Consider the following 25,609-nt stretch of genomic DNA (forward strand, 5'->3'; position numbering starts at 1 on the left):
TGAGTTAAAATAATGTATGACGTGTTTAACCTTTCGACCTAAAGCCGCTTGCTATGTTTGCCATGGCAGGATATTCACACCTTTTAGTGATTGCAAGCATGTATGTGTATGTACGGCGCTGTGATGTGACCTATGACCTCACCTGTGGTACTTGTAACTGTTTATTTTCTCTGTATAATAACCATGTCCTGTCTGTAGTTTACACACACACACACACACACACACACACACACACACACACACACACACACACATGAAACTCATCACTCTTTGGACAATGTTAAAATCTGGATGCAGTTAGTACTCTTCCGGTCAATAAATAAAGTGTATTGTAAAAAGGCCTGCATGAACTCAAACAGTATGTGTGTGTGTGTGTGTGTGTGTGTGTGTGTGTGTGTGTGTGTTTCTCATTCATTCGTTTATATATGGTGACCCACTACATAAAATTTGGACAGCCACAAATAGATTTGGCACTACCTGGTCCGCCCTTGCTGATTAACACATTGTAACACACCTGCTCTGCCAGAGAATGAAGGGTGGAGCAGGAAGGATCAGTGTTGCCAATTCAACAACTTTTTCGTTATATTTAGCGAGTAATAACATAACATTTGACAACCAAACAATTAAACAAGGCGACACGGTAAAGAATCTGGGTATTATCTTCGACCCAACTCTCTCCTTTGAGGCACACATTAAAAGCGTTACTAAAACGGCCTTCTTTCATCTCCGTAATATCGCTAAAATTCGCTCCATTCTGTCCACTAAAGACGCCGAGATCATTATCCATGCGTTTGTTACGTCTCGTCTCGATTACTGTAACGTATTATTTTCGGGTCTCCCCATGTCTAGCATTAAAAGATTACAGTTGGTACAAAATGCGGCTGCTAGACTTTTGACAAGAACAAGAAAGTTTGATCACATTACGCCTGTACTGTATATACCTTTATATACATATATACATACATATATAGCTGTACTGTATATACCTTTATATACATATATACATACATATATACCTGTACTGGCTCACCTGCACTGGCTTCCTGTGCACTTAAGATGTGACTTTAAGGTTTTACTACTTACGTATAAAATACTACACGGTCTAGCTCCATCCTATCTTGCCGATTGTATTGTACCATATGTCCCGGCAAGAAATCTGCGTTCAAAGGACTCCGGCTTATTAGTGATTCCCAAAGCCCCAAAAAAGTCTGCGGGCTATAGAGCGTTTTCCGTTCGGGCTCCAGTACTCTGGAATGCCCTCCCGGTAACAGTTCGAGATGCCACCTCAGTAGAAGCATTTAAGTCTCACCTTAAAACTCATTTGTATACTCTAGCCTTTAAATAGACTCCCTTTTTAGACCAGTTGATCTGCCGTTTCTTTTCTTTTTCTTCTATGTCCCACTCTCCCTTGTGGAAGGGGTCCGGTCCGATCCGGTGGCCATGTACTGCTTGCCTGTGTATCGGCTGGGGACATCTCTGCGCTGCTGATCCGCCTCCGCTTGGGATGGTTTCCTGCTGGCTCCGCTGTGAACGGGACTCTCGCTGCTGTGTTGAATCCGCTTTGGACTGGACTCTCGCGACTGTGTTGGATCCATTATGGATTGAACTTTCACAGTATCATGTTAGACCCGCTCGACATCCATTGCTTTCCTCCTCTCCAAGGTTCTCATAGTCATCATTGTCACCGACGTCCCACTGGGTGTGAGTTTTCCTTGCCCTTATGTGGGCCTACCGAGGATGTCGTGGTGGTTTGTGCAGCCCTTTGAGACACTAGTGATTTAGGGCTATATAAGTAAACATTGATTGATTGATTGATTGATTGATAATCAAACTGCCCTAGAAACTTTTTTTTTTCAAATAACCGACTATTGCCAAAAACTTACTGAAGAGACTTTTGCAAACTCTGACATAACAAGCAGGCATTGCTCTTCTCACCGTGCAACGGGTACCGCTGTAGGCCCCTCCCCTATTTATAAGTACAAACAGCTGGTTCTGTCCATTAACAAAAACTCTGAAAAGAAACTTAAGAAAAATTTGATAAGCAGTTTAGATGTTATCTTTGTTTTTTTTTATGTTTTTCCCTAACTTTTTGCAAATGCCTATGCAAATTTGACGAGCATGTCTTTGTGTCCATAAGGCCTTATTCCAACTTTTACAGGAACTTTCCTATTTACCCTGGTAAATGAAATGCCCTTTTGTGTTCCGTGTAAAGAAAAAGCTACAAAAGTAACTTATTTGGTCACAAGTGGCTACAAGGGACTTTTGAAATGTTCCCAGCAACCTTTGAGGGACAGTTTGGGCTGACAAACACTGATTGGTTGAACACAGTTGAGGCGTTTCTAAAAAATTATATTCGTAATTTTCAGCCGCCATTACATTAATATTGAGGACAACTTGTTTATTTCTTATATTCCAGGAACTTTTTTTGGGCGACTTTGTGTGGAAGAACGTGGATTAGTGAAACGATTTTAGTGTTTTTACTCCGCCTTTTTGTTTAATCTAGACCTGGGCCGATATTTGAGAAGTCATTTAATCAAACTATGAATAAAAATGAACTCGATAACTTTGCCAGCCTCCATAATCGCCATGAGCATGCGTTGTTACAGGTTGGAAGAGAAGTTGGTGGCATAGCTCGGTTGGTAGAGCGGCCGTGCCAGCAACTTGAGGGTTGCAGGTTCGATCCCCGCTTCCGCCATCCTAGTCACTGCCGTTGTGTCCTTGGGCAAGACACTTTACCCACCTGCTCCCAGTGCCACCCACACTGGTTTAAATGTAACTTAGATATTGGGTTTCACTATGTAAAGCGCTTTGAGTCACTAGAGAAAAGCGCTATATAAATATAATTCACTTCACAAGTTACTCTTTTTATTAGAAGCTGCGGGAATTTGTACTTCATGCACATCAACGGTAATGATTACCCGGGTAAACTCTGGACGGTTAGTATTATCATGACATCACATTAACGTGAAGTAAAAAGGAACGGATTACTCAATTTGAATTTAAGAAAAAAAAACATTCTAAAACATTTATAAATTAACATGGTGTCACGATCCGTGACTCGGATTGTTAATGGTTTTGCCCTTTTTATGTCTTTCAATCAATCAATGTTTATTTATATAGCCCCAAATCACAAATGTCTCAAAGGACTGCACAAATCATTACGACTACAACATCCTCGGAAGAACCCACAAAAGGATAGGCTACCGGATCGGACCGGACCCCCAACACAAGGGAGAGTGGGACATAGAAGAAAAAGAAAAGAAACGGCAGATCAACTGGTCTAAAAAGGGAGTCTATTTAAAGGCTAGAGTATACAAATGAGTTTTAAGGTGAGACTTAAATGCTTCTACTGAGGTGGCATCTCGAACTGTTACCGGGAGGGCATTCCAGAGTATCAATCAATCAATCAATCAATGTTTACTTATATAGCCCTAAATCACTAGTGTCTCAAAGGGCTGCACAAACCACTACGACATCTTCGGTAGGCCCACATAAGGGCAAGGAAAAACTCACACCCAGTGGGACGTCGGTGACAATGATGACTATGAGAACCTTGGAGAGGAGGAAAGCAATGGATGTCGAGCGGGTCCAACATGATACTGTGAAAGTTCAATCCATAATGGATCCAACACAGTCGCGAGAGTCCAGTCCAAAGCGGATCCAACACAGCAGCGAGAGTCCCGTCCACAGCGGAGCCAGCAGGAAACCATCCCAAGCGGAGGCGGATCAGCAGCGCAGAGATGTCCCCAGCCGATACACAGGCGAGCAGTACATGGCCACCGGATCGGACCGGACCCCCTCCACAAGGGAGAGTGGGACATAGAAGAAAAAGAAAAGAAACGGCAGATCAACTGGTCTAAAAAGGGAGTCTATTTAAAGGCTAGAGTATACAAATGAGTTTTAAGGTGAGACTTAAATGCTTCTACTGAGGTGGCATCTCGAACTGTTACCGGGAGGGCATTCCAGAGTATCAATCAATCAATCAATCAATGTTTACTTATATAGCCCTAAATCACTAGTGTCTCAAAGGGCTGCACAAACAGACTTTTTTTTTAACATTCAATCAGACTTTATTGTGAGGTTTTATATAAGTTTTCCCCCAAAAATAGATACAAAGGCCCCCAGACACATTTTTTTCTCTATATTTGGCCCCCGAGTCAAAATATTGCCCAGTCCTGAAATCCATCAATTCTTTACCATCCCTCTCTTTTGTCAGACGACCCTCGCCTTCCCTCGGGAGGGGGGGTCGTTCAGCGTGGGGCTTCACATCATCTTTGCAATATGCGGCCATTGGCTTCCTCCCATCGCACTGACCCTCCCCTCAACCTAAACAATGGGACTGATTGTCCAAGCGACACACAAACACAGAGGGGGCTTTAGTCTACTTGTTGGCTGAGTGGCGCTCCCCCACCATATGCCCCATCTCCGCTGGAATGTGATTATCTTCCGTCGCCGTGGCGAGGAAGGCAGAGCATTGCGGGAAGCATAAAACAAGAGAGAGAGGGTTAGAGAATTGGGAGAGCAAGAGGAGAGATTGAGCAGAAGGGTGAGTCAGTGTGTCACTGAGCCGGCAAGTGAGAGAAGGGAGTGACGGAAGGAAAGGAGGATGCGACCAACGCAGCCGGGCGGCGGTTCACCGGCAGCCTGAACCTGCCACCGGCTTTGCAAGAGATGTGGAGGAACCTTTATTAGGGAGGCACGGTGGGGATGTATTTTTCTCACTGACTTGTGCAACTGGACACAAGCTCCACTCAGGTAAGTGCTTCCTTCTCCTAACACTGGTACCATGTGCCCGATAAACCGGAGGACCTCGGGTAGACGGGGGTGAGACATCCTTTTGCTGAGGCTGATGGTTAATGAAGGGAGGAGCACACAGCACACAGCAGTCTGTATGTGCTTTAAGGTGTTAGTGGAGGAGACTCTCAGCCGCTAACAGCCTTCCATCCGTGCACGGGAGAGGCTACTGTTGTTCATTTCACTTGTGTTCGCCTTTAATGGAGTAATCAGCCGATGTCGTCTACTTTGAGCTGTGGGAAAATATGCAAGGGTGAGTGTTTGTGTGTTTGTGTGTACGTGGGTTTGTCTGTGTTCACTGTAGCCTGCTTTTTCTGAGGGGAGTTTAGACAAAACTGATGTAAAGTCACCTTCTCATCAGCTGTGCCAAAAAAAATAGATGCTACGTATAATCTCATAAAGAAATAAAACAATGTTTTTGAAGGTTTTGCCAGAAGAGAATGTCAGAGAAGTGATGTATGTCATTTTAAATAAGAATGCTGAGGTTGGTAATACGCTGACTTGCTGGTGGACCAAGCTGGAAAGCTACAGTGGGGCAAAAAGGTATTTAGTCAGCCAGCGATTGTGCAAGTTCTCCCACTTCAAATGATGACAGAGGTCTGTAATTTTCATCATAGGTACACTTCAACTGTGAGAGACAGAATGTGAAAAAAAAAATCCAGGAATTCACATTGGAGGAATTTTAAAGAATTTATTTGTAAATTATGGAGGAAAGTAAGTATTTGGTCAACCATTCAAAGCTCTCACTGATGGAAGGAGGTTTTGGCTCAAAATCTCACGATACATGGCCCCATTCATTCTTTCCTTAACACGGATCAATCGTCCTGTCCCCTTAGCAGAAAAACAGCCCCAAAGCATGATGTTTCCACCCCCATGCTTCACAGTAGGTGTGGTGTTCTTGGGATGCAACTCAATATTCTTATTTCTCCAAACATGACGAGTTGAGTTTATACCAAAATGTTCTATTTTGGTTTCATCTGACCACATGACATTCTCCCGATCCTCTGCTGTATCATCCATGTATCCATTTTGGTATAATTTCCACTCGTCGTGTTTGGAGGAAGAAGAATACTGAGTTGCATCCCAAGAACACCAAACCTACTGTGAAGCATGGGGGTGGAAACATCATGCTTTGGGGCCGTTTTTCTGCTAAGGGGACAGGACGATTGATCCATGTTAAGGAAAGAATGAATGAGGCCATGTATCGTGAGATTTTGAGCCAAAACCTCCTTCCATCAGTGAGAGCTTTGAATGGTTGACCAAATACTTATTTTCCACCACAGTTTACAAATAAATTCTTTAAAATTCCTACAATGTGAATTCCCGGATTTTTTTCTCACGTTCTGTCTCTCACAGTTGAAGTGTACCTATGATGAAAATTACAGACCTCTGTCATCATTTGAAGTGGGAGAACTTGCACAATCGCTGGCTGACTAAATACTTTTTTGCCCCACTGTAATTTCAACTTCAATCAATCAATCAATGTTTATTTATATAGCCCCAAATCACAAATGTCTCAAAGGACTGCACAAATCATTACGACTACAACATCCTCGGAAGAACCCACAAAAGGGCAAGGAAAACTCACACCCAGTGGGCAGGGAGAATTCACATCCAGTGGGCAGGGAGAATTCACATCCAGTGGGACGCCAGTGACAATGCTGACTATGAGAAACCTTGGAGAGGACCTCAGATGTGGGCAACCCCCCCACCCTCTAGGGGACCGAAAGCAATGGATGTCGAGCGGGTCTAACATGATACTGTGAAAGTTCAATCCATAGTGGCTCCAACACAGCCGCGAGAGTTCAGTTCAAGCGGATCCAAGACAGCAGCGAGAGTCCTGTCCACAGGAAACCATCTCAAGCGGATCAGCAGCGTAGAGACGTCCCCAACCGATACAGGCGAGCGGTCCATCCTGGGTCCCGACGAGCAGTCCATCCTGGGTCTCGACTCTGGACAGCCAGTACTTCATCCATGGTCATCGGACCGGACCCCCTCCACAAGGGAGGGGGGGACATAGGAGAAAGAAAAGAAGCGGCAGATCAACTGGTCTAAAAAGGTCTATTTAAAGGCTAGAGTATACAGATGAGTTTTAAGGTGAGACTTAAATGCTTCTACTGAGGTGGCATCTCGAACTGTTACCGGGAGGGCATTCCAGAGTACTGGAGCCCGAACGGAAAACGCTCTATAGCCCGCAGACTTTTTTTGGGCTCTAGGAATCACTAATAAGCCGGAGTCTTTTGAACGCAGATTTCTTGCCGGGACATAAGGTACAATACAATCGGCAAGATAGGATGGAGCTAGACCGTGTAGTATTTTATACGTAAGTAGTAAAACCTTAAAGTCACATCTTAAGTGCACAGGAAGCCAGTGCAGGTGAGCCAGTATAGTTATATATGTATGTATATATGTATATAAAGGTATATACAGTATAGGTATATATGTATGTATATATGTATATAAAGGTATATACAGTACAGGTGTAATGTGATCAAACTTTCTTGTTCTTGTCAAAAGTCTAGCAGCCGCATTTTGTACCAACTGTAATCTTTTAATGCTAGACATGGGGAGACCCGAAAATAATACGTTACAGTAATCGAGACGAGACGTAACAAACGCATGGATAATGATCTCAGCGTCTTTAGTGGACAAAATGGAGCGAATTTTAGCGATATTACGGAGATGAAAGAAGGCCGTTTTAGTAATGCTTTTAAACTTGTCCTGTTTGGAGGAAGAAGAATGCTGAGTTGCATCCCAAGAACACCACACCTACTGTGAAGCATGGGGGTGGAAACATCATGCTTTGGGGCTGTTTTTCTGCTAAGGGGACAGGACGATTGATATCACTACTTTTACTAGATTTTGCTGATACATAGATTGCATTCCTTTCACACTGCACCGTCATTGCTGCACATTGTTGAATGTACACTGTGTACACCATCTTATATGCAGCCCTTCTATAACAAGGTGCCTTACTGAGGCGGTTCCCTGTGGCTCAAATTGCAACAAATCCAAAACAACACCTGGGGGTTCTGATTTATCATTAGAGGGAGGCTTTTATCGGCACAGCTATAAACTGCATGGAGACTACACGTTTTCTTGCCGTGACAGGGTTTTTTTTTTTTCCACAACAGCTTTGATCCGAAGGCCGTACAGTCTTACACGTCATTGCGACAAAAAGCCATATGTCGACATAATGGCTCGTCTTTAATGAACAACATATGTTGGCTTGCATGCAAGTTTGTGATTTTAATGAGCCACAACATGTTCTGCTCGTTGCCTCCTCGCTGTGTTCACTGAGGAAATAGTCATGGTTTGTGCAGGAAAACACGGTGAGAAGTGTGAAGTGTGCGCATATTAAAAAGAGAACACGTTCTCTAATGTGAAACTAAAAGGAGGAAGTGCAAAGAGCCCTATTGCAGTAAATCTTCATTTGCATGCAAGTTGAGCTGATGATTTAGCAGCCATCTGTGTGTCTGTAATCTCTCATCACGTTATTTTTAATTACAACTTGTCGTCCTTTTATTTGATTAATTATCTCAACTTTAATTAGTTGATTTTCTCCTTCCCCTCCTTAACGTAAAGATTAAAGTCAAAATTGCTGCATCATGCCGAGAGCACAGGAACTGGCTGCTGGTTTGGCAGAGAGTCAAGTTGCTGTTTTGTCCTCTCGTTTGTGCAGGCGTTTTGTCTTTCGGCTGTGCCCCCCCTCCCCCCGGCACCAAGCAGAAATGCTGATTCTGTGTGACACCTTCTTCCACCAGGAGGTGTCACGTGAAGTGTGGTTGGACAAGATGGAGTTAGAAACCAGATAATGTCACCTTCGGTTAATAGAATATACAAACCCTGTTTTCATATGAGTTGGGAATATGTGTTAGATGTAAATATAAACGGAATACAATGATTTGCAAATCATTTTCAACCCATATTCAATTGAATGCACTACAAAGAGAAGATATTTGATGTTCAAACACATAAACTTTTATTTTTTTTTGCAAATAATAATTACCTTAGAATTTCATGGCTGCAACACATGCCAAAGTAGTTGGGAAAGGGCATGTTCACCACTGTGTTACATCACCTTTTCTTTTAACAACACTCAATAAACGTTTGGGAACTGAGGAAAATAATTGTTGAAGCTTCGAAAGTGGGATTATTTCCCATTCTTGTTTTATGTAGAGCTTCAGTCGTTCAACAGTCTTTGCTTTCGTATTTTACGCTTCATAATGCGCCACACATTTTCCATGGGTGACAGGTCTGGACTGCACGCGGGCCAGGAAGGTACCCACATTATTTTTTTACGAAGCTACGCTGTTGTAACACTTGTCTTGCTGAAATAAGCAGGGGCGTCCATGATAACGTTGCTTGGATGACAACATATGTTGCTCCGAAACCTGTATGGACCTTTCAGCATAATGGTGCCTTCACAGATGTGTAAGTTACCCATGTCTAGGGCACTAATACACCCCCATACCATCACACATGCTGACTTTTGAACTTTGCGCCTATAACAATCCGGATGGTTATTTTCCTCTATTTTCTGGAGGACACCACATCCTCTGTTTCCAAATATAATGTGAAATGTGGACTCGTCAGACCAAAGAACACCTTTCCACTTTACATCAGTCCATCTTAGATGAGCTCGGGCCCAGCCAAGCCAGGCAGCGTTTCAGGATATTGTTGATAAATGGGTTTGGCTTTGCATAGTAGAGTTTTAACTTGCACTTACAGATGTAGCGACCAACTGTAGTTACTGACAATGTTTTTATGAAGTGTTCCTGAGCCCATGTGGTGATATCCTTTATACACTGATGTCGGTTTTTGATGCAGTACCACCTGAGGGATCAAAAGTCCGTAATATCATCGCTTGCGTGCAGTGATTTCTCCAGATTCTCTGAACCTTTTGATGACTTTACGGACCGTAGATGGTAAAATCCCTAAATTCCTTGCAATAGCTCGTTGAGAAATGTTGTTCTAAAACTGTTCGACAATTTGCTTACAAAGTGGTGACCCTCACCCCATCCTTGTTTGTGAATTACTTAGCATTACCTGGAAGCTGCTTTTATACCCAATCATGCCACCCACCTGTTCCCAATTAGCCAGCACACCTGTGGGATGTTCCATATAAGTGTTTGATGAGCATTCCTCAACTTTATCAGTATTTATTGGCACATTTCCCAACTTCTTTGTCACGTGTTGCTGGCATCAAATTCTAAAGTTAATGATTATTTGCAACAACAAAAACAATGTTTATCAGTTTGAACATCAAATATGTTGTCTTTGTAGCATATTCAACTGAATATGGGTTGAAAATGATTAGCAAATCATTGTATTCTGTTTATATTTACATCTAACACAATTTCCCAACTCATATGGAAACGGGGTTTGTACATTAAGTCCGCCTGTAGCTAGAAAGTCATTAACAGCAGGTTAGTCCTTACCATGGCAACCCCACTTTGCTGTTCAGGTTGTTACTACTATTGGTGGACCAGCCTGGACTTCCTTACTCACATATACTTATGCTACTTTTTAGTAGGTACCGTTTATGTTGACAACCTATGTGGACTAATTCATCAAGTCCACTGTGTTCTTCTTGTAGGTTAAGATGGTTGCTTAAGTCAATATTGATATACTGTACAAGGTCAGCTTTTGGTCGACAAAAAAATGTGTAGTGGTAGTTTACCTGAGACATCACTCCTTTAATGTCGACATGTGTTGTAGGATTCTTAATTTCATCATTTTTGCTACAGAACAGCCACATAACTACTGTCTAGTTGCACAGCATTAACACCTACACACATTGGGATGGTCTCCTGCTGACCTCACCATGGACTTGACTCTCACTATAATGTTAGATCTACTATGGACTGGACTCTCACTATTATGTTAGATCCACTATGGACTGGACTCTCACTATTATGTTAGATCCACTATGGACTGGACTCTCACTATTATGTTAGATCCACTATGGACTGGACTCTCACTATTATGTTAGATCCACTATGGACTGGACTCTCACTATTATGTTAGAGCCACTATGGACTTGACACTCACTATTATGTTAGATCCACTATGGACTGGACTCTCACTATTATGTTAGATCCACTATGGACTGGACTCTCATTATTATATTAGATCCACTATGGACTTGACTCTCACTATAATGTTAGATCCACTATGGACTTGACTCTCACTATTATGTTAGATCCACTATGGACTGGACTCTCACTATTATGATAGATCCACTATGGACTGGACTCTCACACTATTATGTTAGATCCACTATGGACTTGACTCTCACTATTATGTTGGATCCACTATGGACCGGACTCTCACTATTATGTTAGATCCACTATGGACTGGACTCTCACTATTATGTTAGATCCACTATGGACTGGACACTCACTATTATGTTAGATCCACTATGGACTGGACTCTCACTATTATGTTAGATCCACTATGGACTGGACTCTCACTATTATGTTAGATCCACTATGGACTTGACTCTCACTATTATGTTAGATCCTCTATGGACTGGACTCTCACACTATTATGTTAGATCCACTATGGACTGGACTCTCACTATTATGTTAGATCCACTATGGACTGGACTCTCACTATTATGTTAAATCCACTATGGACTGGACTCTCACTATTATGTTAGATCCACTATGGACTGGACTCTCACTATTATGTTGGATCCACTATGGACTGGACTCTCACTATTATGTTAGATCCAGTATGGACTGGACTCTCACTATTATGTTAGATCCACTATGGACTGGACACTCACAATATTATGTTAGATCCACTATGGACTTGACTCCCACTATTATGTTAGATCCACTATGGACTGGACTCTCACTATTATGTTAGATCCACTATGGACTGGACTCTCACTATTATGTTAGATCCAATATGGACTGGACTCTCACTATTATGTTAGATCCACTATGGACAGGACTCTCACTATTATGTTAGATCCACTATGGACTGGACTCTCACTATTATGTTAGATCCACTATGGACTGGACTCTCACTATTATGTTAGATCCAATATGGACTGGACTCTCACTATTATGTTAGATCCACTATGGACAGGACTCTCACTATTATGTTAGATCCACTATGGACTGGACTCTCACGATTATGTTAGATCCACAATGGACTTGACACTCACTATTATGTTAGATCCACTATGGACTGGACTCTCCCTATTATGTTAGATCCACTATGGACTGGACTCTCACTATTATGTTATGTCCACTATGGACTGAACTCTCACACTATTATGTTAGATCCACTATGGACTGGACTTTCACTATTATGTTAGATCCACTATGGACTGGACTCTCACTATTATGTTAGATCCACTATGGACTGGACTTTCACTATTATGTTAGATCCACTATGGACTGGACTCTCACTATTATGTTAGATCCACTATGGACTGGACTCTCACTATTATGTTAGATCCACAATGGACTGGACTCTCACTATTATGTTAGATCCACTATGGACTGGACTCTCACTATTATGTTAGATCCACTATGGACTGGACTCTCACTATTATGTTAGATCCACTATGGACTTGACACTCACTATTATGTTAGATCCACTATGGACTGGACACTCACTATTATGTTAGATCCACTATGGACTGGACTCTCACTATTATGTTAGATCCACTATGGACTGGACTCTGACTATTATGTTCGATCCACTATGGACTGGACTCTCACTATTATGTTAGATCCACCATGGACTTGACTCTCACTTTTATGTTAGATCCACTATGGACTGGACTCTCACTATTATGTTAGATCCACAATGGACTGGACTCTCACTATTATGTTAGATCCACTATGGACTGGACTCTCACTATTATGTTAGATCCACTATGGACTTGACTCTCACTATAATGTTAGATCCACTATGGACTTGACTCTCACTATTATGTTAGATCCACTATGGACTGGACTCTCACTATTATGTTAGATCCCCTATGGACCGGACTCTCACTATTATGTTAGATCCACTATGGACTGGACTCTCACTATTATGTTAGATCCACTATGGACTGGACTCTCACTATTTTGTTAGATCCACTATGGACTGGACTCTCACTATTATGTTAGATCCACTATGGACTGGACTCTCACTATTATGTTAGATCCACCATGGACTTGACTCTCACTATTATGTTAGATCCACTATGGACTGGACTCTCACACTATTATGTTAGATCCACTATGGACTGGACTCTCACACTATCATGTTAGATCCACTATGGACTGGACTCTCACTATTATGGTAGATCCACTATGGACTGGACTCTCACTATTATGTTAGATCCACTATGGACTGGACTCTCACACTATTATGTTAGATCCACTATGGACTGGACTCTCACACTATCATGTTAGATCCACTATGGACTGGACTCTCACTATTATGTTGGATCCACTATGGACTGGACTCTCACTATTATGTTAGATCCACCATGGACTTGACTCTCACTATTATGTTAGATCCACTATGGACTGGACTCTCACACTATTATGTTAGATCCACTATGGACTTGACTCTCACTATTTTGTTAGATCCAGTATGGACTGGACTCTCACTATTATGTTAGATCCACCATGGACTTGACTCTCACTTTAATGTTAGATCCACTATGGACTGGACTCTCACTATAATGTTAGATCCACTATGGACTGGACTCTCACTATTATGTTAGATCCACTATGGACTGGACTCTCACTATTATGTTAGATCCACTATGGACTGGACTCTCACTATTATGATAGATCCACTATGGACTTGACTCTCACTATTATGTTAGATCCACTATGGACTTGACTCTCACTATAATGTTAGATCCACTATGGACTGGACTCTCACTATTATGTTAGATCCACTATGGACTGGACTCTCACTATTATGTTAGATCCACTATGGACCGGACTCTCACTATTATGTTAGATCCACTATGGACTGGACTCTCACTATTATGTTAGATCCACTATGGACTGGACTCTCACTATTATGTTAGATCCACTATGGACTGGACTCTCACTATTATGTTAGATCCACTATGGACTGGACTCTCACTATTATGTTGGATCCACAATGGACTTGACACTCACTATTATGTTAGATCCACTATGGACTGGACTCTCACTATTATGTTAGATCCACTATGGACTGGACTCTCACTATTATGTTAGATCCACTATGGACTGGACTCTCACTATTATGTTAGATCCACTATGGACTGGACTCTCACTATCATGTTAGATCCACTATGGACTTGACACTCACTATTATGTTAGATCCACTATGGACTTGACTCTCACTTTTATGTTAGATCCACTATGGACTGGACTCTCACTATTATATTAGATCCACTATGGACTGGACTCTCATTATTATGTTAGAGCCACTATGGACTGGACTCTCACTATTATGTTAGATCCACTATGGACTTGACTCTCACTATTATGTTAGATCCACCATGGACTTGACTCTCACTATTATGTTAGATCCACTATGGACTTGACTCTCACTATTATGTTAGATCCACTATGGACTGGACTCTCACTATTATGTTAGATCCACTATGGACTGGACTCTCACTATTATATTAGATCCACAATGGACTTGACACTCACTATTATGTTAGATCCACTATGGACTGGACTCTCACTATTATGTTAGATCCACTATGGACTGGACTCTCACTATTATGTTAGATCCACTATGGACTGGACTCTCACTATTTTGTTAGATCCACTATGGACTGGACTCTCACTATTCTGTTAGATCCACAATGGACTTTACACTCACTATTATGTTAGATCCACTATGGACTGGACTCTCACTATTATGTTAGATCCACTATGGACTGGACACTCACTATTATGTTAGATCCACTATGGACTGGACTCTCACTGTTATGTTAGATCCACTATGGACTGGACTCTCACTATTATGTTAGATCCACTATGGACTGGACACTCACTATTATGTTAGATCCACTATGGACTGGACTCTCACTGTTATGTTAGATCCACTATGGACTGGACTCTCACTATTATGTTAGATCCACTATGGACTGGACTCTCACTATTATGTTAGATCCACCATGGACTTGACTCTCACTATTATGTTAGATCCACTATGGACTGGACTCTCACTATTATGTTAGATCCACTATGGACTGGACTCTCACTATTATGTTAGATCCACTATGGACTGGACTCTCACTGTTATGTTAGATCCAGTATGGACTGGACTCTCACTATTATGTTAGATCCACTATGGACTGGACTCTCACTATTATGTTAGATCCACTATGGACTGGACTCTCACTATTATGTTAGATCCACTATGGACTGGACTCTCACACTATTATGTTAGATTCACTATGGACTGGACTCTCACTATTATGTTAGATCCACTATGGACTGGACTCTCACTATTATGTTAGATCCACTATGGACTGGACTCTCACTATTATGTTAGATCCACTATGGACTGGACTCTCACTATTATGTTAGATCCACTATGGACTGGACTCTCACTATTATGTTAGATCCACTATGGACTGGACTCTCACTATTATGTTAGATCCACAATGGACTTGACACTCACTATTATGTTAGATCCACTATGGACTGGACTCTCACTATTATGTTAGATCCACTATGGACTGGACTCTCACTATTATATTAGATCCACTATGGACTGGACTCTCACTATTATGTTAGATCCACTATGGACTGGACTCTCACTATTATGTTAGATCCACTATGGACTGGACTCTCACTATTATGTTAGATCCACTATGGACTTGACTCTCACTATTATGTTAGATCCACAATGGACTTCACACTCACTATTATGTTAGATCCACTATGGACTGGACTCTCACTATTATGTTAGATCCACTATGGACTGGACACTCACTATTATGTTAGATCCACTATGGACTGGACTCTCACTATTATGTTAGATCCACAATGGACTTGACTCTCATTATTATGTTAGATCCACTATGGACTGGACTCTCACTATTATATTAGATCCACTATGGACTGGACTCTCACTATTATGTTAGATCCACTATGGACTGGACTCTCACTATTATGTTAGATCCACTATGGACTGGACTCTCCCTATTATGTTAGATCCACTATGGACTGGACTCTCACTATTAAGTTAGATCCACAATGGACTTCTCTAAGGTTTCTCATTGTCATCCCAGTGGGTTGAGTTTTTCCTTGCCCTGATGTGGGATCTGAACCGAGGATGTCGTTGTGGCTTGGGCAGCCCTTTGAGACACTTGTGATTTAGGGCTGTATTAATAAACATTGATTGATTGATGGATTGACATTGACCTTTTGCTCCGTGCAAAGTAAGCTTCAAAATAATAGCGAGGCAACTTTTACCTGGATTCCACACCACCAACTAACAAAATGCACCCGTTTAAATAAAAGATTTGCTCATAAACAAAAGCTTAACTGGAATTGTCGAAAAGGCATACACAACATTAGATAAGAGTACTGTATTCGGGGAAAAAAGTACAAACAATGATAACAAGAAATGTTCAAAAATATATCTCCCATTGTCCTTATGTCTCGGACCAAAGTCACAAGCAAACCTGCAAGCAATGGCTATTTTTGGCTATGTCGACAACGCTTATGTCAACGTGAGTCAACTAAGTGGGGTAGTATAATGTAGCCCGGAATAGATGCTTAGGATTCTGGGTATTTGTTCTTTTGTGTTTATGTTGTGTTACAGTGCGGGTGTTCTCCCGAAATGTGTTTGTCATTCTTGTTTGGTGTGGGTTCACAGTGTGGCGCACATTAGTAAGAGTGTTAAAGTTGTTTGTATCACAAAGCTCAGTGTACTCTGTATGGCTGTTGAACAAGTATGCCTTGCAGTCGCTTGTGCGTTGAGTCAGCAGCCGCACATTAAAGCGGACGCAACAACATGGTCGAGAGGACGTTTAAGGCACGCCCTCTATATTGTTGTCCTGGTGAAAATCTGAGAATGTTATCCTGGAGAGATTTTTGGGAGAGGCACTGAAATCCGAAAACCTCCCGGAAAAATGGGGGGGTCGGCAAGCATGCAGCTGAGCCACATCAGAGCGATCCAAGAGGCGCCGGAGCCGCGGGTTGCCGACCCCTGGTTTATACAAAAGAAGGAAATAATTGTTTATAAATATCGCCGCAATGCCTCCACAGTTTGATGTCACATTTTCTGGACTTATGAGGATCCCAAATACACAAAAGCAAGTGTTATCAGGTAACAAAGGTTGCCCCTGACGCCCCTTCTTAACTGTCTATGTGACGTCAAGGCTTGGTTAGCGCAGAATTTTTTAATAATGAATGAGGGGAAAAACGGAAATTTGAGTTTTTGGTCCGGCCCTCACTGTCTTGGGACTATTGCAAAATGATGTGCGTCCCAAAGTCACCAGCCTTGGCGTCACTATAGACAGCCATTTTAAACTAGACAAACAAGTCAATGGCGTTTTAAAATGGTGTTTTTATCACCTTCGTCTTTTAGTAAAGGTTAAACCGTTTTTATCTTTTAAGCTTTTTGAACAAGTGGTGCATGCTTTTATTTCAAGTGGCCTGGACTACTGCAATGCACTTTATGCTGGCATTAGCCAAAAAGCTCTCTCCCGGTTGCAGTTAGTCCAGAACGCGGCAGCAGGACTTTTAACTTTTAACGGTAACAGTTCGAGATGCCGCCTCAGTAGAAGCATTTAAGTCTCACCTTAAAACTCATTTGTATACTCTAGCCTTTAAATAGACTCCCTTTTTAGACCAGTTGATCTGCCGCTTCTTTTCTTTTTCTTCTATGTCCCACTCTCCCTTGTGGAGGGGGTCCGGTCCGTTCCGGTGGCCATGTACTGCTTGCCTGTGTATCGGCTGGGGACATCTCTGCGCTGCTGATCCGCCTCCGCTTGGGATGGTTTCCTGCTGGCTCCGCTATGAACGTGGCTCTCGCTGCTGTGTTGGATCCGCTTTGGACTGGACTCTCGCGACTGTGTTGGATCCATTGTGGATTGAACTTTCACAGTATCATGTTAGACCCGCTCGACATCCATTGCTTTCCTCCTCTCCAAGGTTCTCATAGTCATCATTGTCACCGACGTCCCACTGGGTGTGAGTTTTCCTTGCCCTTATGTGGGCCTACCGAGGATGTCGTAGTGGTTTGTGCAGCCCTTTGAGACACTAGTGATTTAGGGCTATATAAGTAAACATTGATTGATTGATTAACAGGGGCCAGGAAACCCCAGCATATAACCCCAATTCTTCAGAGTTTGCACTGGCTCCCTGTTCATTTTAGAATTGATTTTAAAACATTGCTGTTTTTAAATCTTTACATGGACTGGCACCTCAGTATATCTTGGACCTCATCCAAATTTACACATGAGGTCCGAGAGCCAGCTCCAGCTCGTGGTGCCCAAGACCAGACTTAAGACCAGGGGAGACAGGGCCTTCTCTGTGGTCGGCCTTAAGCTCTGGAACACTCTGCCCCTCCATGTTCAAACTGCTTCCACAGTGGAGTGTTTTAAGTCTCGTCTTAAGACCCACTTTTATTCTTTGGCTTTTAACACTACGTGAGTTGTGTGGTCCTCTGTCCTCTGTTGTCCTCTGTGGTTTTTATACACTTTGATTTTTATTTTACTGTTTTAATTGATTTTACCCTTTAAAATAGTTTTTAATCATATTTGTTTTTATATTGTTTTTATTGGTTTTATATTTATTTATTTTTTGTTTTTATTCAGTCTTTGGTGGAGCATAATATATATATATATATTTTTTTTTAATTGTATTTTATTTATTTATTTATTTATTTATTTATTTTTACAATTGTTTTTAACATGGCTGTGCAGCACTTTGGAAACGTTATTGTTGTTTAAATATGCTATATAAATAAAGTGGATTGGATTGGATTGGTTTTGCCTTATAGGCCTCCTTAAAATAGCATTATCACTGGAGTACGAGGCATAATATGTTTTAAGGCCAAAAACTGATGGATTAAAAAAAAGTAGTACACAGTAGTTCTGCTTTTGTTTAGTTCATGTGTACTATTGTTTTTCGCCAACTATTGTATGTAATAAAAGAGAAGAAGGAACTAGTTTAAATATTGAGTTGTATTGTCACACTTTAAACATGTTTACAGTTAATACATGTGATCAATCAATCAATCAATGTTTATTTATATAGCCCCAAATCACAAATGTCTCAAAGGACTGCACAAATCATTACGACTACAACATCCTCGGAAGAACCCACAAAAGGGCAAGGAAAACTCACACCCAGTGGGCAGGGAGAATTCACATCCAGTGGGACGCCAGTGACAATGCTGACTATGAGAAACCTTGGAGAGGACCTCAGATGTGGGCAACCCCCCCCCCCCCTCTAGGGGACCGAAAGCAATGGATGTCGAGCGGGTCTAACATGATACTGTGAAAGTTCAATCCATAGTGGCTCCAACACAGCCGCGAGAGTTCAGTTCAAAGCGGATCCAAGACAGCAGCGAGAGTCCCGTCCACAGGAAACCATCTCAAGCGGAGGCGGATCAGCAGCGTAGAGATGTCCCCAACCGATACAGGCGAGCGGTCCATCCTGGGTCCCGACGAGCGGTCCATCCTGGGTCTCGACTCTGGACAGCCAGTACTTCATCCATGGTCATCGGACCGGACCCCCTCCACAAGGGAGGGGGGGACATAGGAGAAAGAAAAGCAGCGGCAGATCAACTGATCTAAAAAGGAGGTCTATTTAAAGGCTAGAGTATACAGATGAGTTTTAAGGTGAGACTTAAATGCTTCTACTGAGGTGGCATCTCGAACTGTTACCGGGAGGGCATTCCAGAGTACTGGAGCCCGAACGGAAAACGCTCTATAGCCCGCAGACTTTTTTTGGGCTCTAGGAATCACTAATAAGCCGGAGTCCTTTGAACGCAGATTTCTTGCCGGGACATATGGTACAATACAATCGGCAAGATAGGCTGGAGCTAGACCGTGTAGTATTTTATACGGTATTAAGCAATCTCACTCATGGATCGGCAGCCTAAAACCCTGATCGGCGTTCCTACTCATTTAACTCCAGACCTGTTCTTCTGGCTATGAATTTTAGCGAATAAAATCCAATTGTTGCCACTTTAACGAGACACCGTCCGTCGCAATACGTGGTCTTTCTTTCTTTACGTATCTCTTTCTCAGCTTGTTATTCTCTCAGGCTCAGCTTGGCGAGCTGAAGGGTTCTCTCTGCATTCCAGCTCCGTGCTGAGAATGTGGGCTCCAGAGTCTCGTCAGAAAGGCTCATTCATACTGAAAACCAGAATCCTGCAGGACACAATGATCTTGTTTGAGTTCTAGTGTGCTGTTTGATGGAGCGCCTCATTTACCATCTGTTTACTTCATCCGGTGTTCATGAAGATCAGTGCACAGATCAATAGAGAGACACTTTTTAAATATTAGTCAAATGTATTTTCATTTGAATTATTACCTCTGCCAAAGATGTTGCTTGTTTTTTTTTTTTTTAGCAGAATCAGACAATAAATACATCAATACCTTCATTTGTAATTACAAATATTAATGTGTGTCGTTCACACACTGCTTTGAAGTCAACTGGAATATAGGATGGACTAAGAGTTTGCAAGGTTGGACAAAACCGACTTCATGTAAAATTAAAGGTGCCATATTTCGATACTTTAGTTGCTCATGACATCTCGTCCGAGTGGATGCTAGGCAAAGGGTTAAAATTGTGGCCAGGAAACAAGCCATACTTGCCAACCATGAGACCTCCGATTTCGGGAGGCGGGGCGTGGTTAAGAGGGGAGGAGTATATTTACAGCTAGTAAAGCGCAGATGGGTTTGGCTTTGCATAGTAGAGTTTTAACTTGCACTTACAGGTGTAGCGACCAACTGTAGTTACTGACAGTGCTTTTATGAAGTGTTCCTGAGCCCATGTGGTGATATCCTTTATACACTGATGTCGGTTTTTGATGCAGTACCACCTGAGGGATCAAAAGTCCGTAATATCATCGCTTGCGTGCAGTGATTACTCCAGATTCTCTGAACTTTTTGATGATTTTACGGACCGTAGATGGTAAAATCCCTAAATTCCTTGCAATAGCTCGTTGAGAAATGTTGTTCTAAAACTGTTCGACAATTTGCTTACAAAATGGTGACCCTCACCCCATCCTTGTTTGTGAATTACTTAGCATTTCATGGAAGCTGCTTTTATACCCAATCATGGCACCCACCTGTTCCCAATTAGCCTGCACACCTGTGGGATGTTCCATATAAGTGATTGATGAGCATTCCTCAACTTTATCAGTATTTATTGGCACATTTCCCAACGTGGTTAAGAGGGGAGGAGTATATTTACAGCTAGTAAAGCGCAGATTGGATTTTAACCTATTTAAAACATGACATCAAAAATTTATTGTGAGAAATCATTAAGATGATCACTGTTTCCACAAAGATAAATATAATTAATTATTAATAATTACATAGAGTTAAAGGTACATTAAAGGTAAATTGGCTATTTCTGGTAATTTATTTAAGTGTGTATCAAACCTTCGCATTAATCAGTACCCAAGAAGTAGATCTTGGTTTCAAAAAGGTTGCTGACGCCTGCCGTAGATGTTATTGTCACATATGGCGGTACTGTCCTGTTTAAGAGTGTCACAACATTGCTGTTTACGGCAGACGAACTGCTTTACGGTAGACAAAAACGTGACTGCTGTTGTTGTGTGTTGTTGCCGCGCTGGGAGGGCGTTAATCAAACTGCCTAACAATAAACCCACATAAGAAACCAAGAACTTGCCCTCGATCATTCTACAGTTATAACTGTTTGTATTGTGAGTTGTGTGGTCCTCTGTCCTCTGTGTTTTTTGTACACTTTGATTTTTATTTTACTGTTTTAATTGATTTTACCTTTTAAAATAGTTTTTAATCATATTTGTTTTCATATTGTTTTTATTGGTTTTATTTTTATTCATTTTTTGTTTTATTCAGTCATTGGTGGAGCATAATATTGTTTTTAACATGGCTGTGCAGTACTTTGGAAACTTTATTGTTGTTTAAATGTGCTATATAAATGAAGTGGATTGGATTGGATTGGATTGGATTGGATTGTGGGAAAGCGGACGTGAAAACAGGCTGTCCTCACTCAGGTCCGCAATTTCGGGAGATTTTCGGCAGAAAATTGGTCCCGGGAGGTATCCGGGAGAGGCGCTGAATTTCGGGAGTCTCCCGGAAAATCCGTGAGGGTTGGCAAGTATGAAAAAAGCAGCCCTCAGTACTGACTCAACCAAACTGCCTCCATGTAATGTTGCAATTTTGAAAGCCAAAACAACAAACTACGCCTGATAGAAAACAGTCAAACGTACAATTAGGCTTCACTTTTCCAAATTGCGCTAGCTCGATGTTAATTTGCCATATAAATGCAAGTAATTAGCATTAGCAATTTTACATGGCAATATCAACACTTTCTAAATTTGGTAATGAAAACTACAACTAAAATGGACGCCACAATCAAACAGCAAGTGTATAGTGAGGACAGTACTTACAGTACAAAAACTTTGTAGGGTGCAACATAAGACAAGACTATTTATACATTCATGTGAACGTATTTATTAAAAATGTTTGGCTTTTCGTTAAGTTTTAATTCTGTTACTGTATGTTAAATTGTGCACTGCAAAAACATCATTTCCCTACTGTGAGATGAATAAAAGTCCATCCTCTCCTACTAAGAAAACAAGATTTAACAAGTGGAAAACACAATTATCATAATCAGCTCATTGTTAATATCTAAGAGGGGACCAGGATGATTTTAATCTATGTTTAAAACACATCCTAGTGGACCAGTTATTATGTATTGGCTATGCTTTGGTGTAAGTTTTGCTGCAATCACTTTTTTAACCTGTTTTTTGAGTCTGTCTGCAAGATGTTTGATTGGAAAGGCATTCCCTGATTCGAACAAAACCCACCTGACACTCCCAAAAAAATATCATTATTTATCTTTTGAAAATGTACAACTTAAATATATACAGTATCTTGATGTCGTCACCAAGGTTTTTTTTTCCAGACACAGTCGAAAATAAACAAACGTGTTAGACCAGGGTTGTCAAACTCAAATATTTTAAACCAAAATTTAAAACTGAACAAAGCCGCGGGCCAAGTTTGAACAAATTAACCTTTTAATAGGGACCCAAACAAGTTTTGCATTAAATATTGAACAAGCAAGGCTTATATAACTTAAGTGACATGCAAAATCCAGTTTTAAATAATAATAATAATAATTAAAAAAATATCAATGGCATATCAAAAAATAATTTAAATAAAAATGTCATGCCTTTTTTACTATTTGCAATCTTCTGAGGTAAATATCAAATTTTTTCCACAGGCTAATAATACATTTGAAAAAAAAAACAACAATATTAAATGAACCAAACATTTAAGCCTTGAAGTAGCAAGAGAAAATGCATGAATGAAACGTTAATTATTGGTTAGTTTGCTGGAAGTTTCCTGGAAGAGTTAGTGCTGCAAGGGGTTCTGGGTATTTGTTCTGTTGTGTTACGGTGTGGATGTTCACCCGAAATGTGTTTGTCATTCTTGTTTGGTGTGGGTTCACAGTGTGGCGCATATGTGTAACAGTGCTAAAGTTGTTTATACGGCCACCCTCTGTGTGACCTGTATGGCTGTTGACCAAGTATGCCTTGCATTCGTTTGTGCGTGTGTGTGTGTGTGTGTGTGTGTGTGTGTGTGTGTGTGTGTGTGTGTGTGTGTGTGTGTGTGTGTGTGTAAAAGCCACAAATATTATGTGACACGCTGTTAGTGTTGTGCACTTAAGATGTGACTTTAAGGTTTTACTACTTACGTATAAAATACTACACGGTCTAGCTCCATCCTATCTTGCCGATTGTATTGTAACATATGTCCCGGCAAGAAATCTGCGTTCAAAAGACTCCGGCTTATTAGTGATTCCTAGAGCCCAAAAAAAGTCTGCGGGCTATAGAGCGTTTTCCGTTCGGGCTCCAGTACTCTGGAATGCCCTCCCGGTAACAGTTCGAGATGCTACCTCAGTAGAAGCATTTAAGTCTCACCTTAAAACTCATTTGTATACTCTAGCCTTTAAATAGACCTCCTTTTTAGACCAGTTGATCTGCCGCTTCTTTTCTTTCTCCTATGTCCCCCCCTCCCTTGTGGAGGGGGTCCGGTCCGATGACCATGGATGAAGTACTGGCTGTCCAGAGTCGAGACCCAGGATGGACCGCTCGTCGGGACCCAGGATGGACCGCTCGCCTGTATCGGTTGGGGACATCTCTACGCTGCTGATACACCTCCGCTTGAGATGGTTTCCTGTGGACGGGACTCTCGCTGCTGTCTTGGATCCGCTTGAACTGAACTCTCGCGGCTGTGTTGGAGCCACTATGGATTGAACTTTCACAGTATCATGTTAGACCCGCTCGACATCCATTGCTTTCGGTCCCCTAGAGGGGGGGGTTGCCCACATCTGAGGTCCTCTCCAAGGTTTCTCATAGTCAGCATTGTCACTGGCGTCCCACTGGATGTGAATTCTCCCTGCCCACTGGGTGTGAGTTTTCCTTGCCCTTTTGTGGGTTCTCCCGAGGATGTTGTAGTCGTAATGATTTGTGCAGTCCTTTGAGACATTTGTGATTTGGGGCTATATAAATAAACATTGATTGATTGATTGATAGTGTTAGTATGGAGGAAAAGCGGACGTGATGACAGGTTGTAGAGAACGCTAAAGGCAGTGCCTTAAATGCACGCCCCCAATATAGTTGTCCAGGTGGAGATCGGTAGAAATTCGGGAGAATGGTTGCCCCGGGTGATTTTCGGGAGGGGCACTGAACTTCGGGAGTCTATCAGGAAACTTAGGAGGGTTGGTAAGTATGAGTATTAGCGGTGAATGTGGTGTTACACCCATGTATTAGACGATGGGGTGGCATAGCTCGGTTGGTGGAGTGGCCGTGCCAGCAACTTGTGGGTTGCAGGTTCGATTCCCGCTTCCGCCATCCTAGTCACTGCCGTTGTGTCCTTGGGCAAGACACTTTACCCACCTGCGCCCAGTGCCACCCACACTGGTTTAAATGTAACTTAGATATTGGGTTTCACTATGTAAAGCGCTTTGAGTCACTAGAGAAAAGCGCTATATAAATATAATTCACTTCACTTCACGATGCATAAATTCCTAAAGTGGCAATATATATGTATCCAGATATAGTACTGAAGTATTGGTGAGAAAAAACTCTGTTGGTAAGAAAAATGCTGCAAATCCATTTCTAAAACAGGTGGCAATCAATCACTGTCAACAAAATATGACCTCGTCAATCTTTAAAAATCTTTTCATTCTCCGTTTCTGACAGGAGCGAAATGGTTTTTGCTCTTTTTGGATCAACACATAAGCATCTCACTCAGAAGGGTTTGTGAGAGTTTCTCATGAGGGTATTTTTGGAACTCAGGAGGAAGTACTTTTGCTCAGCGAATGGGAATCTAAGGCCTATTTTTGGAGGTAAATGGAAAAAGGCTTAAAATGGAAACAAATACATGCTTGGAAGTGATAACTTGTTGCATTATAGAAGGGAATTTAAACATTTCATTCACTTTGGGGCGGCATAGCTCGGTTGGTAGAGCGGCCGTGCCAGCAACTTGAGGGTTGTAGGTTCGATTCCCGCTTCCGCCATCCTAGTCACTGCCGTTGTGTCCTTGGGCAAGACACTTTACCCACCTGCTCCCAGTGCCACCCACACTGCCTTA

General features: G+C 41.7%; 1 protein-coding gene across 6 annotated transcripts in view; it reads left to right on the forward strand.

The window, feature by feature from the left end:
- fgd4a (FYVE, RhoGEF and PH domain containing 4a) overlaps nt 1-25,609 on the forward strand; it is a 195,781-nt gene that overhangs the window by 44,782 nt on the left and 125,390 nt on the right. The window contains exon 1 of one of the 6 annotated variants that reach the window (XM_061917961.1): nt 4,996-5,047. The exons of the other annotated variants lie outside the window; for them this stretch is intronic. Within the exon in view, the coding sequence (XP_061773945.1) occupies nt 5,011-5,047 (37 nt within the window). The 5' untranslated portion in view covers nt 4,996-5,010. Of the gene's footprint in view, nt 1-4,995; nt 5,048-25,609 lie in introns of those variants that run through there. 6 annotated transcript variants of the gene reach the window in all.

Source organism: Nerophis ophidion, linkage group LG12, assembly GCF_033978795.1.
Source record: "Nerophis ophidion isolate RoL-2023_Sa linkage group LG12, RoL_Noph_v1.0, whole genome shotgun sequence".
Lineage (NCBI taxonomy): Eukaryota > Metazoa > Chordata > Actinopteri > Syngnathiformes > Syngnathidae > Nerophis > Nerophis ophidion.